We start from the raw sequence: 17,091 nt of genomic DNA, 5'->3' as shown, positions 1-17,091 counted from the left end.
CCCCCGCCCTGGGGGAGGGGCGAGGAGGCCGGGAGCTGTCCGCGGTGCTGGTGCGGGCGGGCCCGGGACGGCGGCCGGGGCCCCAGGGGAGGGAAGCGGAAGAGGGGGGACTTCCACGGCGACTGCTAGGGTAGTCTAGGTTTGCCGTGGCGCTAAAGGGGGTCGAAACCTCTTTAGAGAGCTCTTCTCTGGGTCATGAGGGTATCTGAGGTTTCCCTGCGGCGGGGGGATTGTCAGCCCTTTGGGGGCTTACATTTTTGGTTCTTGCGAGGTCTGCCAGCCTTGGATATAGGCGGAATCACTTTTGGGGGTCCCTGCTTTGGGCGATGAAGGTGTTGGGTTTGCTTTGGATCTGAGGGCTTTAGCTTGGGCTAGGGTTTATCTTGCTTGCTAGGCGTCTGGCTTTGCCCTCATAATGAGAGGGGAGCAGTCACTTCGGGGGGCTTTACCTGGAGGACGAGGTACCATCTCCTCTAGGGGCTCTGCCTTCACTGGGGGCTGTGGTTGCCAGTGTTCTCCTCTGCGTGTTGGGACCTGTGAATTGAGATGGGGGATTCAGCCTTGACTTGGCTCTAGTGTGGTGCGCATGAGGGAGCGTGAGACCGATCTGAACCCCCGGGGAACACATACTCAGGGAACATGGGGTGTGGTTTGGCCAGCTTGGGATTTGTCCTTGGCTATGACTGCATTTGCCTCCCAGGACCGCTGAGCTGGAGTCTGTGGTGTTTTTTTTTTTTTTTTTTTTTTTTCCAAGAGGGAGGAGGAGGATCTTGTGACTGCAGGGGGAGGGGCAAGGGAGGAGCAAATGGTCCCAGGTGCTAGGTTTGGTCATGAATGGAGAGGTTCTGGCTTGGAGGACGAGTCTTATTTTCCCGGCGGCCGGGGGCGGCTCAGAAAGCAGTGTGCATTTGGTCCTGTGGGGCTGGTGAGAAGGGCCTGTCCTTGGTGTTTGCGGTTTTCATCACCGGTTTTGTTGGAAGAGGGACTAGAGTTGGCTTTAGTTTTGGAGGATCGACGTGGGAGGTTTGATCTGCTCCGCACTGGGGAGCCTAAGGCTGGATTTTAGGGCAGGCTTGCTGAGAGATCCAGAAGGCAGCCTTGTTGCTACGTTTAAGGGATTGGGTTTGGCTGGGGGCTTGAGCGGGTCGTGGTTTGGGGAACCAGTCTTAGAATTCCAGGGCTGGAATTTGGGAGCCTTGTGGGTTCCCTAGAGGTCCTAGGTTTCAGTTTTAGGGCTCGGGTCTACTCCAGATTGGAGCACTGGTTTGTAGGGAGCTAGAGCAGGCTGCAGCTGGGAGGCTGTTCTGGGAGTTGATCTGGCCATGTGGTAGGGACTGAGGCACAGAGGAGTTTCCGCCCCTCAAGAAAGGGTTGAAGATCTTGAATTGGTCCTTCCTAGGGATGGCAAAGACCGAATGGGAGGGTCTGAATTTTGCTATGGGTATGACTGGCACTGAATTGAACTTCAGCTACTTACTTTGAAGAGGTTGTTTGGGGGTTGATTTAGCCCCCAGTGGAAGGAGGATTGGCCCAGGAGTCCTACCTTGAGGGCTTGTAGAGGGAAAGAGGAAGACTGCCCATAGGATAGGAGAGCCAAAAGTTTGTCCTTTGAGAATGCTGCCCTTCATGTTCTGCCCAGGAAAGAGATTGAGTCCCCCCACCCCACTCACCATAAAGGCCTCATTTGCAAAAGTCTTTCCACCCCTTCCTGCCCCTGCCCCACAACCCTAGCAACCCAGGACCCAAACCTGGGACTTCTCAGTGGAGATGGGGGCTGTGCAAGGATGTGGGGACTGGCTGAACCCTTGCTGCCCTGCCCTGCACAGCTGGATGGCTGGATCCATGAGAAGATGCTGATGGCGAGGGATGGCACTCGGGAGGACAGCCACAAGCTGCACAAGAGATGGCTCCGGCACCAGGCATTCATGGCCGAGCTGGCTCAGAATAAGGAGTGGCTGGAGAAGATCGAGAGGGTGAGGATGTGGATGGTCCCTCTTCCTGTGCCAGGGCTGGAGGCCTTACTTCTGACACCTTCCACTGCTGGCCTCACACCCTTGATCTAGTTCAGATCATCTCTGTTTCTGCTGCTAGCAGTGTGATTTAAGTGATTCATGTAACCTCTGCAAACCTCAGTTTGCCCATCTGTAAAATTGCCAGACTCTTCTAAATGGTACCCATTTTCTCCTGTTTGCTAACATTTTGCTCCTATTTTTTTTTCTTTTCTTTCTTTTTCTTTCCTTCTTTCTTTTTCTTTTCTTTTTGTTTTCTGGATACTGGGGAATGAACCCAGTAAACACTGAGCTACATCCCCAGCCCTTTTTATTTTTAAGATCTTGCTGAGTTGCCAAGCTGGCCCAAACCTGTGATCCTTCTGCCTTAGTCTCCCAAATAGCTGAGATTATACAGAGTGCCATTGTGCCTGACCACTAGTTCAGCCTTTCCAATAACCCCCACCAGGCTTCCTTCTGTACCATTTGGTGCACATAAAATGAAAGACCAGAAAGATGGGCTGGGGCAGTCCTGAGAAGCCAGTGGTTAAAGTGAACTTTGAATTTTCGCAGCCTTGGGTTCCAGTGGTTGTAACCAGCTGTGGGACTTGGAAGAATTGTGGTTTTGATTCTTGGCTTACTCTTTGGAGTAAAATTAAGGAAGTAATAAAATGTAGCTTCTTCCTTTGGCTTTTGTTCACTGAAGTATTCAACACAAAGCCAGGCACTCCCAAGCTATAGTTACTATGGTATTGTTATTTTTGTGGTACTGCAGATGGAACCCAGGACCTTGCACATGCTAGGCAAGTGCTCTGCCACTGAGCTATACCTCCAGCCCTTTATTTTATTTTATTTATTTTATTTTGAGACAGGATTGCACTGAGTTGCCCAGGTTGGCCTTGAACTTGTGATCCTGTTGTCTCTTTTTCCTGAGTAGCTGGGATTACTGGCATGTGCCATTACACCTGGTTGTTGCTTTTGATATGCAATGTGTGTAACCAAGGTTCTTAATCTCAATTTCAGAGGGGACCAGACAGGCTTTTGTTTTAAGTTTTTTTTTTTTTAATCTTGGGTTTTTTTTTTTTGTTTGTTTTTTGTTTTTTTTTTTTGAGGCAGACTCATTATGCAGTTCAGGCTGGGCTTGAATTTATTATGTAGCCCAGGCTGCCCTCAAACTTGTGGTGATCCTCCTGCCTCAGCCTCCTGCGTGCTGGGATTACACATGTGCACCACCCCACCAGATCTTGTTTTAAGCTTTAGATCCCAGAACACCTCTCTACTCTGACTGAACCCCTGGACCTATAGATCTGGCTGTCCCAGTGTTTCTAGCTCAGACAGAGACACCAAGTTGCCCTTATACCCTTAAATGGTCCTTGGTGCTCTGTAGGAGAGGGCATGTAGCAAAGCTAGTCTTCTCGACTTTGAGTTTAATGAAAGTCCATTGTCTCTCTGCCTCTCTCAATCTCCCTGTCTTTCTTCCGTTTCTGTCTTTCTCACGGTCCTGTCTCTCTGGTCCTGCCTGAATGTGTATGTCCTGTGCCCATCGTTCAATGTCCGTCTGTCTCTCCCTGTCCCCTCCCCATGTCTCTGTGTCTGTCTTCCTTCCCATACCATCTATCTCTTTTTCGTATCGCTCTTCCTTGGTTCCTTCTATCTCTGGCCCTATCCCTGCACCCACTCCGCTGTCTCTCTTCCTGTGTCCGGTTGCCCCCTGCATTTCTCTGTCCCTCCCACCACCTGCCCCTCTCCCTGGTCTCCTGTCATCGACCTGCCTGGGGCAGGAGGGCCAGCAACTGATGCAGGAGAAGCCGGAGCTGGCGGCCTCTGTGCGGAAGAAGCTGGGGGAGATCCGGCAGTGCTGGGCGGAGCTGGAGAGCACGACCCAGGCCAAGGCGCGGCAGCTCTTCGAGGCCAGCAAAGCCGACCAGCTAGTGCAGAGCTTTGCTGAGCTGGACAAGAAGCTCCTCCACATGGAAAGCCAGCTGCAAGACGTGGACCCTGGTGGGGACCTGGCCACCGTCAACAGCCAGCTCAAGAAGCTGCAGGTATGGCCTGGCTGGCCCAGTGGGGGACCGTGCGCCACCGTGGGCCAGGTCAGGGTCAGTTCCCACTGGAGGGATTTCAAACGGAGGTGATTTAATGCAGGGATTTATTTCAAGGGGCTGGAAGGGGCTGGAAGAGCCAAAAAGGCTACTGAAGCAACCCAGCTGGCAGTGACCATTCCAGTTAGCCACCACCCCTAAGACATGGGGCACTAAGAGAAGAGCAGAGATTCATGACCAGGAAGCAGCTGGTAAATAACCAGCGTGGTTAAGCTTTCTCAGGACCTGGCACCTGTTACCTGTATAGAGAAACAAAGGTCCTAGGGGCTGGGGATTTACCTCAGCGGCACAGCGCCTGCCTGGCAAGTGCAACGTTGTGAGTTCGATTCCCGGTACCGGAAAAAAAACAAACAAAAATAAAAAAGAGAAACAAAGGTCCAGAGGTGGGGCAGTGGCTTTGCACAGAATTAGGGACATTCATCTGGGCTGGGTGCTCAATGACCCCTCCTAGCCATGCTAGGAGGTAGGCACTACTGTTAGCCCTATTTTACCAATAGGGAAACTGAGGCACAGAAAGGGAAGCACCTGGCCCCAACACACAACCTGTATCTCCCTTACAAAATGGCACTCGTAGAGCACAGGCGCAGGTCTGGATTATCCCTGCTTCCAAGTGGCAGCTGCTGAGTGCTTGAGACAGGGTGGTCAGATGTGTAGGGACAGATGAAGTGTGAACGTCGCCTCCAGAGGTGTAATGAGCCCTGCCTTTTCATGGCAGGAACAGTGCCTGGCTGTGCCCAGTGGGAAACTGAGGCTCAGGGAGGTGAGCTTCCTGACCCAGGGGAGAAAATGGCAGAGTCTGGATTCGAATCCAGGTCCCCGGACTCTTCCCTGCTCCTGTTGGATGCGTCACCCACATAGTTGGCTTGTGAGGTGTCTGGGCTAGGGCGCAGGGAAGAAAGCAGACTGATAATGACGGCGGGTGATTCTGGTTAGTCTTTGCTCCTTCACCTATGCATCACATACTTACGGGGCACCTAAGATGGTGTGGAGACACAGCAGTAGGCAAATGGGCGAGAAGTCACGCCTCCGTGGGGCTCCCATGCTGCGCAGAGAGATGGGCAGAGGAGCACAGAGGAAACCAGAGCTGAACATGGTGTGACATGTCTTTATCCACCCTCCACCACTTATGAATTATTAGATCTTCAAAGAGCTTTTGTTGTGTGGATCAGACCTACTGATACTTGCCACGGGATAAGTGAAATCATAACAGTATTAAATCCACCACATCTTAACCCAAATCACCTCTCTATGAACAAGAACTATGTTTTTTTATGTTTTGGGGGTTTTGTTCTTTTTTTTTTTTTTTGTCTTTTTGAGACAGGGTCTCGCTATGCAGGTCAGGCTGGCCTTGAGCTCACTTTGTAGCCCAGGCTGGTCTCAAACTCACAACCATCCTCCTGCCTCAGCCTCCCGAGTGCTGGGATTACAGGCGTGCGCCACCACAGCTGGAAAGAATCATATTTTTTTACAAATGCAGTGAGAGGGTTGGCAGTTCTGTTTTTGCAACTCTGTTTGTTTCCAGTCTGGAATAGGAGGGAGCTGGCTTCTCACATCTGCCTCTGCATCCAGTGTGTTGGGGTCGCGCAGGTGGTCTGGTCTTTATAAAACCCCTACTGTACAATTAGGGGACAAAGGCAAATAGCACCTTAGCAGTTAAATAACAAATAGGTGTATCCTAACAGATGCCTTGAAAAGGTCTCAGGGATCCCCAAGGCCCCCCAGGCTATATTTTGAGAAGTGCATGTACGCTGTATGCCAGGCAGCGTGAACTCCTCCTCCTCCCATCATCCCTGTGGGGGAGGTACCGTCCCTGTGGGGGAGATACTCTCCTTGCACATAGCCTGTTTTTGTTGTTGTTGTTGTTGTTTGTCTTTTTGAGACAGGATCTCACTATGCAGCTCAGGCTGGCCTTGAACTCACTTTGTACCCCAGGCGGGCCTCGAACTTACAGTGGTCCTCATGCCTCAGCCTCCAGAGTGCTGGGATTACAGCCGTGCGCCACCACGCCCGGCCGCAGACAGCCTGTTGAAACGGACATGGGGGAGCCACAGGGAGTGCAGTGCTCTGGACCCGCTGGAGCTGACAGTGGGAGCCTTTCCCTCCCCGAGCTAGGCAGATCCTCCGACCCCCACAAGCAGCCCAGCCAGCCTTTGGCACCACTGCAGCAAATGCCAGGAAATAATACCCAGCCTCACTCTGATCTCTCTGTCCTTTCTCCCGCTCCCCGCCACCCCCGTCCCACCAGTGCCAGCTTCACTGGCATTTGACACTCAAATGTGGCCCTGTACTTGGTTTAATGCCTCGTTGCCACTGTCTGAAAATTCTTAATACTGTTTATACAAAGCACACTGAATTTTTAATTTGTGCTGGGCCCTGCAACTTATTTCCAGAGCCCGACTCACCTGGGAGCTGGAGGGAGGAACCAGCTGATGTGGCCCGAACAGGGAGCAGCTCCCTCTTCCAGGGCGCAGAGCATGGGGAGGAGCTTGGACGAGGGTCAGGAAGGTTAAACAACACCTGGCCCAGCAGCCGTCTTTACTAGGGTTCTTCCTTAGTTTGCTGTGATTACTGATTCTTCTCTAGCAGGATCTGGCAGTGGCTAAAGACATAGGCTCAGGACTCAGACAGGTGTGGCCTGGAATCATAGCTGTGCTACTCCATATCTGTGTGAGGCTGGGCAAGTGGTTTTACCTCTCGCTCTGGGCCCCGGGTGCCTCCTCCATGCACTAGCAAGGGCCTAGTGCTGACCCCTCGGGGACAGCAGGATGGTGCGGGGGGCACCGCATTGCAGCCAAGGGCACGGATGCTGGAGCCAGGCTGCCTGTGAGTCACCAGCTGGGGGGCCTGGGGGTGTTACCTGTGCCTCAGCTTTTTCTGATGAGCACACTCCACGTAGTGACCTCCAATGGACACTCTAGGTGAAGATGCATAATACATAGTTTCACAGTTGCTGCCCCAGGATCGCCAAGATTTGGTCTTTGTTTAGGTGTGTTCAGTGTTCTGTGGTGTACCACGCCACGCTGTGTGCGGAAGTTACTGTGGTTAGTTATCTCCTCCCCTTTGCTTTGGTTATTTATGGGATGTGCAGTTATTTCATTGTTTCTATTCATATTGCATTTGGGGCATTTTCCCTTCTCCATGTGGCTCTGTGGACATGTACATTGAAGGTGGCACATGGAGTATGACTCCAGTGTTGAACATGGAGCTGTCTGTGGCTCCCCGATCTTGCAAGTTGAAACCCTGGTCCTTACGCTGACGGACGCCATTTTCCCCACAGTGAAGGAAGGACCTCCTGCCTGCTCCATCCTGGCCCACACCTGCTCTCACACCAGGTTTTCCCGGGTCCGTGGATGGGAAGTGATGTCTCACTGTGCCCTGTCCCTTTGCATTTTTAATTCTTTTTGTTAACTGGGGAGCATGGGCCTCCTTGTCCCTCTTTTTGGCCATTTAGGTTTCAGACAAAGGATTTGGTGCCTCTGACTTCAGCCAGAGAACAGATTCTGTTCTTTTCTCCCTGGGGCATGGTGGGGGCCACAAGTCCCAGCCAAGCCCAGCAGATCACGACAGTGGGACCCCATTGCCCAAAAGTGAAGCTGAGGCCCAGGTGGGACGAAGGACTGGCCTGCAGTCACAGCAGCGGGTGCCAGCGGCAGCCCTGACACAGGTGCCCCTATCCCAGGAAACTGGACCCAAGTAGAAGGGAGGCTTCTCTGCGGGTGAGGGCTGCTGCGTGTGCTGTGGCTGGCGCCTGAGGCCTTTTACCCAGCAGAGGGAGCCAGAGGCACGGAGTGACCCTGTTTTCCCACCTCCAGATGGAGCCCAGCTGGGCCTGGGGAGCAGAGCAGAGGAGGAGAGGGGCCTCCCAAGACCCTGCTGTCCCCGGGGGGCTGCCTGAAAGCCTGGGCACTGGGTGTCTGCAGGAGGGAGGCCCTGGCTGCTCCCCAACCCATCTTTATCCTCCTGCCCGCTGTTTTGGTTTGAGTTCTCCATTGCTGCCACCCCCTCTTCATCTCCCCTCCTTCCTTCTGTTGATCTCGCATCTTCCCCCTTGTCCCCCTCCTAAGCCACTGCAGCAGGGACCCCACCTCCCAGCTCCACGTGACCCACAGTCCTCTCCCAGGGCCTCCTGCCCAACTGTCCTACTGGTCCAGCGGCCAGATGGTAGAGTCCCAAGCTCCCGCGTCTCAGCTGGACCAGCTGGTCTGACTCAGCCACAGGCTCCTGCTTGGAGGTGGGGCTGGTCTGCGGCCATCTGAGGGGGCCAAGCGTGAAAATGCACTGGAGGCTCTGCAGCTGCTCGGCTGCATCCATGGGGCTCCTTCTCTGCTCCGTGGAGACCCCATTTTCCCCTTTTCCTTCTCTGCCCCACAATTCCACATTCCGCTCATCATGGCTAGGGCAGGAGCCCAGATCCGGGAGCTGCGCAGTCCAAGGTTTGAATCACCATTCTATCACCGTGGCACCGAGGGCCCAGGGCCCCACCTTTCTGAGACAGACTGTCCAGGTATAGAGAGGCAGAGTGCAGAGAGCTTGGGCTCAGATTCTGGCTCTGGTTTTTAATCCAGGCTCCTCTCCGAGCCTCGGTTTCCACACCTGGAAGCTGGGAGGCAGGAAGGTTGGTCCAAGTAGGAAGGAGGTTGGTCTGGGAGTCAGGGCTTGCTTTGTGCTGCCTGTGGTGTGGATAGCACCTGGGGCTGTTTTGCAGATAGGCTTTCCCACTATTTCTTTAAAAATCTTCGCCGGATGTGGTGGCACACATCTGTAATCCCAGCACTTGGGAGGCAGAGGCAGGAGGATCATTGTGAGTTTGAGGCCAACCTGAGCTACAAAGTGAGCTCAAGGCCAGCCTGAACTGCATAGCGAGACCCTGTCTCAAAAAGACAAAAAAAAAAATCCTTGCCAGATGTGGTGGTACACATCTGTAATCCCATCACTTGGGAGGCAGAGGCAGGAGGATTAAAATAAGTTTGAGGCCAGCCTGAACTATATAGTGAGTTCAAGGCCAGCCTGAACTGCAGACTGAGACCCTGTCTCAAAAAAAAAAACCCAAAAAACAAAACAAAACAAAAAACCCCAACAAACTTTGATGTCCTTAAAAATTATTACCATAAAGTGCACACTTTTACTGTGTACAGTAACTCAGTGGTCTATAGTATATTCATCACTAATACTAGAACATTCTCATCATCCCCCAGAGAAACCCCATATTCATTAATGGTCACTTCCTGCTTTCCTCCCATCTACTCTCTGTCTCTAAAGGATTTGCCTGTTCTAGACAATTCATAAAAATGGAATCACACACTATGTAGCCCTTCTTTCACTTAATGTTTTCAAGGGTCATTCGTACATCAGGGTGTATTAGTACTTCACAGCTCTTCTGCTTGTATTGTATTGTATTATATTTTTTAGCAGTGCTGGCAGTTGAACCCAGGGCCTCATGCATGCTAGGCAAACTCTCTGTCACTGAGCTTCATTTTAATATTTAAAGGTACAATCCCCTCCCCAGTACTGGAAAGTGAACCCAAGGAGCACATCGGTATCCCTCTGTTTTTTTGAGACGGGGTCCAAAATTGCCCAGATTGGCCTCAAACTTGTGAATTTCCTCCCTGAGCTTCCTGGGATTACAGTCATGCACTACCAGGTCCAGCTCATTTTAAAATTTTTAATCTTTAGTAGTTCCCCTCTAAGAGAATAAGCATAGCATGGTGGCCAATCTAACAACCAAAATCAGCACACATTCAGGGAGTCCCTACTCCATGCCAGGCACCTGCCAGGTGCTGGGGTCCAAGTAGGAATAAAACAAACACCCTGCCTTCCCTGACCTCGTGTGAGGATCGCATGCGTTAACCCCACCAGGTGCTCTGAGCAGTACCAGACGTGGAGGGGACATCAGGATGTGTTACCCATTGTCGCTGTTATGGCGAGTTCACACAGAAGAGCATGCTGTGAAAAGCAAAGCCTCCTCCCCCCTCCACACAGTCCTACGCCCCAGGGCTGTAACTACTCTCAGCACTTTCTTCCCTAACTTTCTGGAATGTTCTATGCACAGACACACAGGTATGTGACCTGCAGACTATGCTGGAACTTGCCATTTTCACTTCACAAACATCCTGGATGTTTTCCTGGTCTTTTAAACTGTTGCGTAGTATTCCAGAGGGTGGTTTGATCGGATACTCAGTGTCCTCATTGGGAGCAAACCCAGAGCCTTGCACATACTAGGCAGGCACTCTACCACTGAGCTACACTCTCAGCCCAGCGATCTGTCTTTAACCGCATGCTGTTCAGAGAACCCATAGAATATTTCCAGTCTTCTGTTGATGTAATAACCCTGCAGCAGGCATCTCTGTCCTTTTTTTTTTTTCCAGAGGGGGTCTCCTGCCTGTAACCAGATCAGCGACCTTGAATTCAAAATCTTGCCTCAGCCTCCAGAGTACTGGGATTCCAGGCATGAGCCACCATTACTAGCTCATTAAAATTTCTATATGGCTGAAGGTGTAGCCCAGTTTGTGCAAGGGGGTGCTGGGGTTACATCCCCAGCACCACACAAAAAATTGTTTTGATAGATATTACCTAGTATTTTCCTAAGAAGACAGGGACCATGCCTGCCAAAATAAGAGCTGCTGTCACCAGGTAGCCACCATCCTGATGGCGCCGTGACTTAATCCCATCCAATGAGAATATTCCAATGAGAATATTAAAATGAAGCTCAGTGACAGAGAGTTTGCCTAGCATGCGCGAGGCCCTGGGTTCAACTGCCAGCACTGCTAAAAAATTTAACACAGGGCTGGGGATTTAGCTCAGCGGCAAAGCGCCTGCCTGGCAAGCACAAGGTCGTGAGTTCGGTTCTTGGTACCGGAGAAAAACCAAAAAAAGAAAAAAAAAAAGAAAAAAAAATTTAACATAATACAATACAAGTAGAACATACAATACAATACCACCATCATTAGGTACAAGCTTTTTCATCTCTGCTGATCTAAAAGATGAAAGATGCTGGCTTGTAATTTTTTTCCAGCACTTGGGGTTGAACTTAGGTCTTCACACTGAGGTATATGCCTAGCCTATTTTTTAATTTTTAATTTTATTATTAATACTACTATTATTATGTGGGTGGTTTTTTTTATTTTTATTTTTTTGGGGGGAAACAGTGTTTTGTTATGTAGTAGAGGCTAGCTTTGAACTATGTAGCCCAGGATGGCTTTGAACTGGCAGTAATCTTCCTGTCTCAGTCTCCCAGGTACTGGATTATTTTTTATTTTTGAGACAAGATCCCTACTGAGTCACTAAATTCCCCAGGCTGGCCTCAAACTTGCAGTGATCCTCCAGCCTCAGCCTCCCAGAGTGCTGGAATTACAAGTGTGTACCACCATGCCCAAGTTTGTAATTATTTTAATTTGTATTTTCCTTATGGTGAGCATCTTTTTAAGTGTATTTAATGACCATTGTACTTTTGAATCCTTTAATCATGTTTGTAGAAAAAACGATACTGAAATTGTTTGAAATATGTAACTTTTTTTTCAGCCCCCAAAGGCAGTTTTCTTGGTCTTTTTTTTTTTTTTTTTTTTTTTTTGTTTTTCTCCGGTACCGGGAACCGAACTCACGACCTTGCGCTTACCAGGCAGGCGCTTTTGCCGCTGAGCTAAATCCCCAGCCCCTTCTTGGTCTTTTTGAGACAGGGTCTCACTGTGTAGTTCAGGTTGGCTTTGAACTCACTTTGTAGCCCAGGCTGGGCTCAAACTCAAAGTGATCCTCCTGCCTCAGCCTCCCGAGTGCTGGGATTACAGGCATGCACCACCAATGCCTGGCCTGTAGTTTTGTTTTTGTTTTTTTGTGAAGGTAGAAGAGTGTCAGTCCCCAGAAGTATTCTAGCTCATCTCAGGTCATGGTCTTACTTGCTGGAGAGGTTTTCTTCTGGGTAGGAGGAATTGGCGCTTATAACCATGACACTTCAGACATTGATTTCCCTGTTCCTGGGGATAGAACTTAAGGCCTTGCACATGCTAAGTAAGCACTGTACCACAGAGCCACCTCCCCCGCTCCAGACGGTCCTTCAGAGTTTCTTAAATTCTAGTGTATTTTGATCTTTCTATTCTTCACTAGAATGACTTTATAGGCAGAAGGTTCTTAGTGAAGAAGCTTCTGAGATGACTACTTCCTCTTTGATTTCTGCACCTTGTAATTGGGCAGCCTTTTTCATTTCCATATTACCTGGTTATGACTTAGCAGGTTTGACTTTTTTATACATCTTAATGTCCCCTACAGATAACAAATTGTGTTGGTTTGACCTCTGGGGATACAGTTCATAAGCACTTCAACCCAGACTGACTTCACCTGCATAGCAGAAAACCCCGGGGAGTATACAGCTTCCAGGATGGCTGATGAGTTATTCAGACGGTGTCCTCCGTGCTCTCTCCATTTCTGAGTCGTGCATTCTTCTGAGCCGATCTTTGCCTTGGGGTTGCAGGATGGGCCCCAGTATCCCAGGGCTACATCCTGCCGATTTAGGAACCCAAGGGAAAGAAAGCACTTTCCCAGTAGAAGTGGGAAGAGATTTCATTGGCTCATCTTAGGTCACATGGCCAGAGTGATTCAGTGTCCTCATTGGCTGGGATCAAGTGCCCGGGCCATTCTTGGACCACAGGGTTTCTGCCATCCCTCTGGAAGCTGGGAGAGTTTTCATTGATCCAGCTCAGGTGACATGACCATCTCTCATCCTGCCTGTGGCCAGGGGATTTTAGTGCTCTGCTTGGCCAAGCTTGGGTCGAGTTGGAATTCTGTTCCCCTAGTTGCCCCAGGACCTGAGAGTGGGATCTAAGGTGGTTGAAGGAGAGACTGGATATTGGACAACCAACACCAACAACCCAGCCCTACACAACTGTATGACAAAAGTGTAGACTGGGTTCTTGAGTGTGAGTTTTGGTTTGCAGTCATTTGCTGTAATCTGTTACCGCTTAATTTATTGTTTTGTTTTCTTCTGTAGCTTTCCTTCATCTGCTTAAAACCACACAAGTAACATATAAATATATTCTTTTGGTAAATATCTTACTAACTTAGAAGGCTTTGGTGGAACAGTTTCCCATCCATCGGCCTTCCTATCCTATACCCCAAAAGGAACCTCAATAATTATTTGGCATGTATCCTTCTCGATTTTTTCTGTGCCTTTACAAGTATGCCCAGATGGGTTTTTTAATGTTTTTCTTTCATTTATTTTTCCTGTTTAACTTTTTGAACAGATACATTTTCACGGTTTGGACATCAAAACCTCTATAAAATCCTTTATGAAAATTCTGTCCATCCCTCTTCTGTGTTCACTGCGTTCTGTTCTCCCAGTAGGCACCATTTGTTGTTCATTTCTTGCTTACCCTCGGCAGTTTTTATGCATGTGCAGTTCACTACAAATATGTATCATATGGGGAGTCTCAGTTGATTTTTCCTCTGCGTAGAAACTTCTGGCTGTTATTCCGTTCTCATGCAGACTTGTTTAACCATTTCACTTTTGATGGGCAGTTGAGGTTCTTTCCAGTTCTTCCCCTTAGACATTAAACCTCTGTGGTGATGAAATCCTTGGACAAACATCATTGTGCATATCTGCCAGGATTTCTTTAGATACATTCCTAGAGCTGGAAGTGCGAGTGTCGGTCAAGCAGGTGCACGTTTTGCATATTGATAGGAACTGCCAAGTTGCCTTCCAAAAAGGCTCTACCAATTTACACCACCTCCCTCAGTGGCCCAGCGTGCCCCTCTCCCTGCATTTTGCCAATACTAGATATTATCCATCTCTTACGTACTTGCCAGTCTGATGGGTAGAAAAGGATATCACGTAGGAATTTGCATTTTCCTGCTGCGTAGAGAAATTGGACATCTTTTTTGTGCTGTTTCTTCCGTGTGTTGCCTGTTCACATCTGATGCCAATCCCCCTACCCCATGCTGGGGATTGAGCCTAGGTCCTCATGCCGAGCTACATCCCCAGCTTTTTAAAATTTTGTTTATTTATTTGGTTTTTGAGACAAGGTCTCACCTATGTAGTTCAGGCTGGCCTTGAACTCACTGTTGTAGCTCAGGCTAGCCTCGAACACGTGACAGTCCTCCTGGGTCAGCCTCCCGAGTGCTGGATTACAGGTATGCGCCACCATGCCTGGCTTTCCAGGATTTTTAAAATTTTGAGACGAAGTCTCACTATATCACTAAATTGCCCAGGCTGAGTTCAAACTTGAGAACCTCCAGCCTCAACGTCCCTGAGTGCTGGGGCTGCAGGCATGCATGCGCCATCACCCCTAGCCAGCCTGTTTCTCTTTGGGACCTTCTTTTTCTTTGCTGAGGTCGTGTATTGAACACATTATGATGAAGGCGTATTGTGTGTCAGGTACTGTTTGTTCCAGGCACGCAGGATACCGCAGTGATCTTGATGCAGCCCCTGCCCTCCTGGGGCTCCCATTCTAGAAACAAGAAAGGAATTAAAAGCAAACAAAGACATATACTCAATGGTGGCAGATGCTGGAGAGCAGAAGGAAGCTGGATAGAGACAATTCTCTGATTTAAAGAAACTAGCTCCTTGTGCTAGTAGCTGTCATGTATCTTTTCAGTTTGTCCTTTGCCTCCTAGCTATAATCAACTACATCTATACATTTGGGTCCGTGCAGAAGTATTTTTATGCAGGCAGATTTATAAATCTTTCCCTTTATGGTTTTTATGCTTGAAAAGGTTTTCTCCATCCTAGTGTTATCAAAGCTTGTATCCAGGTTTTCTTCTACTATCTTATGCATTTATTTGTTTCACTTAGGTCTTTAATCCATCTGGAACTGTTTCCAGTGTAAAATGCAAGGAAAGGATCCAGCTAAATTGCTTAGCTGGTTACAACCAGTCGTTAAATAATCCATTTTTCTCTTGGGGATTTAAAAAGGTGTCTGTGAGAGCCGGGTGTGATGTCACAGGCCTGTAATCCTAGCATTCAGGAGGCTGAAGCAGGAGGATCACTGTGAGTTCAAGGCCAGCCTGAACTACATAGCAAGAGCCTGTCTCAAAAAATCAAATAAGGTGGCATCTATGAAATATATTGTCTTTTTTTTTTTTTTTTTGGTTTTTTCTGGTACCGGGAACCGAACTCACGACCTTGCGCTTGCAAGGCAGGCGCTTTGCCGCTGAGCTAAATCCCCAGCCCCTATATTGTCTTTTGTATCAGCCATCCACATCATGATAGCTATTTGTTTTTTATTTATTTTGCAGTAGTGGGGATTAAAGCGAGTGCCTTCACACTGAGCTTTCTCCCCAACCCACCTGTCTTTCTTACTTATTTTATTTATTTTTTATTTTGAGACAAGGTCTTGTTAAGTGGATAAATTGCCCAGGCTGGGCTCAAACTTGTGATCCTCCTGCCTCAGCCTCCCAGAGTGGTCAGATTACAGGTGGATACCATCATGCCGGGCTGTGTATTTATTTTTGATATTTGGCCAAGTTGGCTCTTTGGACAAAGTCACTTCTCTGGGCCTCAGTTTCCTTTGTAAAACAGGAATGGTGTCAACCTGAGAGGGTTGATCTGAGAATGAGTGAATGAAAGGTCCAGCGTAGTTCTGGGGTCGGGTAAGCCTCTGAGAAGGTAGTATTTGGGTTGAGATCTGACAGAAAGCAAACGCACGCCTGGCAGAGGGAAGAGCAAAGGTAAAGCCCCGAGGCAGGGACTAGCTTAGTGTGCCGCAGTGTCCAGCCGAGAGAGAGCACGGCTTTACAGGCGACTGAGCCGGAGGACACCGGAATAATGGCCCAAGGCGAGTGGTTTGGTTGTCATCTTGAGGGCGCTGGTGAGCTACAGCGTGCTAGGGAGGAAAGGTGGTGCCCGCTGACCCCGCCCCTGTTCCCACAGTCGATGGAGTCCCAGGTGGAGGAGTGGTACCGCGAGGTGGGAGAGTTGCAAGCGCAGACCGCGGCGTTGCCGTTGGAGCCGGCGAGCAAGGAGCTGGTGGGCGAGCGGCAGAACGCGGTGGGCGAGCGCCTGGTGCGCCTGCTCGAGCCGCTGCAGGAGCGCCGCCGCCTGCTGCTGGCCTCCAAGGAGCTGCACCAGGTGGCGCACGACCTGGACGACGAGCTGGTGAGGCGCTCGGGGACCTGGGGCGGGGCTAGGATGACGGGGGGCGGGGCTCGAGGATGGGGCGGAGGAGGTGGAGACGGGGGTGGGGCCGGCGGCGGAGGGGCTGATGGAGTCGCTCCCTCAGTCTTACTCTTCACCCTCCCATATTCATTTACTCCTTTTTTTTTTTTTTTTTTTTTTAAATTGAGGTATCAGAGATTGAGCCCAGGGTCTTCCCACTGAGCTACGACCAAAGCAGAGCCTGTGGCTGCCCACAGAGGGGGCTCAGTGTCCAAGGGGGAAGTGGGTCTGCCCCAGTCTGACGACCCGGGTGGTTAGCCCCATCGTGGTGCGTCTGAGGGGCCTTAGCCGTCCAGAGAAGGCAGCTGCTGAACGTTCAGACAGGGAGGGCTTCCTGGAGGATGAGGATGTCTGAGCTGAGACCAGAAGGAAGAGTACCAGTGAGAGAGAGTGGGAAGGGAATTCCTTGAACCAGGACCTGGGTGTGTAAGCCTGTCCCCTAAGCGAGAGGGAAACAGCCTGTCCGCAGAGGAGGCTGGGGACGGGTCTGTCTGGGCTCTTAGGAAGGGCCCTGGATGCCGTGCAAAGGGCCTGCAGGTTAGCGGGGATGCAGTGGTCCTCAGTGCCCTCTCTCCTTGACCTGCCCCCTGGCTTCTCCCAGGCGTGGGTTCAGGAGCGGCTGCCACTGGCCATGCAGACGGAGCGGGGCAGCAGCTTGCAGGCTGTCCAGCAGCACATCAAGAAGAACCAGGTGAGCTGAGCCGGGGCGGGAGCTGGCCGGGGTGCATCTGGACACAAGCACTAGAGAACAGCTAAAGTGATTAAAGCCATGCAAGGAATCCACTGGCTCTTGTAATTGAAAGGACTGTGGACTGCCTGGCGTGGTGGCGCACGCCTGTAATCCCAGCACTCTGGAGGCTGA

The 17,091-nt window shown here is 50.2% G+C and overlaps 1 protein-coding gene across 1 annotated transcript in view; it reads left to right on the top strand.

The window, feature by feature from the left end:
• Window positions 1–17,091, top strand: part of Sptbn4 (spectrin, beta, non-erythrocytic 4) — an 82,825-nt gene that overhangs the window by 49,479 nt on the left and 16,255 nt on the right. Inside the window, exons 20-23 of the mRNA XM_013509644.1 lie at window positions 1,827–1,973; window positions 3,770–4,033; window positions 15,945–16,169; window positions 16,831–16,920. Coding sequence (XP_013365098.1) covers window positions 1,827–1,973; window positions 3,770–4,033; window positions 15,945–16,169; window positions 16,831–16,920 — 726 coding nt within the window. The remainder of the gene's footprint in view (window positions 1–1,826; window positions 1,974–3,769; window positions 4,034–15,944; window positions 16,170–16,830; window positions 16,921–17,091) is intronic.

Source organism: Chinchilla lanigera, unplaced genomic scaffold (assembly GCF_000276665.1).
Source record: "Chinchilla lanigera isolate Chin_1 unplaced genomic scaffold, ChiLan1.0 scaffold00177, whole genome shotgun sequence".
NCBI classification, from domain to species: Eukaryota; Metazoa; Chordata; class Mammalia; order Rodentia; family Chinchillidae; genus Chinchilla; species Chinchilla lanigera.
Note: the sequence above shows the minus strand (reverse complement) of the source record. Positions and strands in the feature narration are given on the sequence as shown.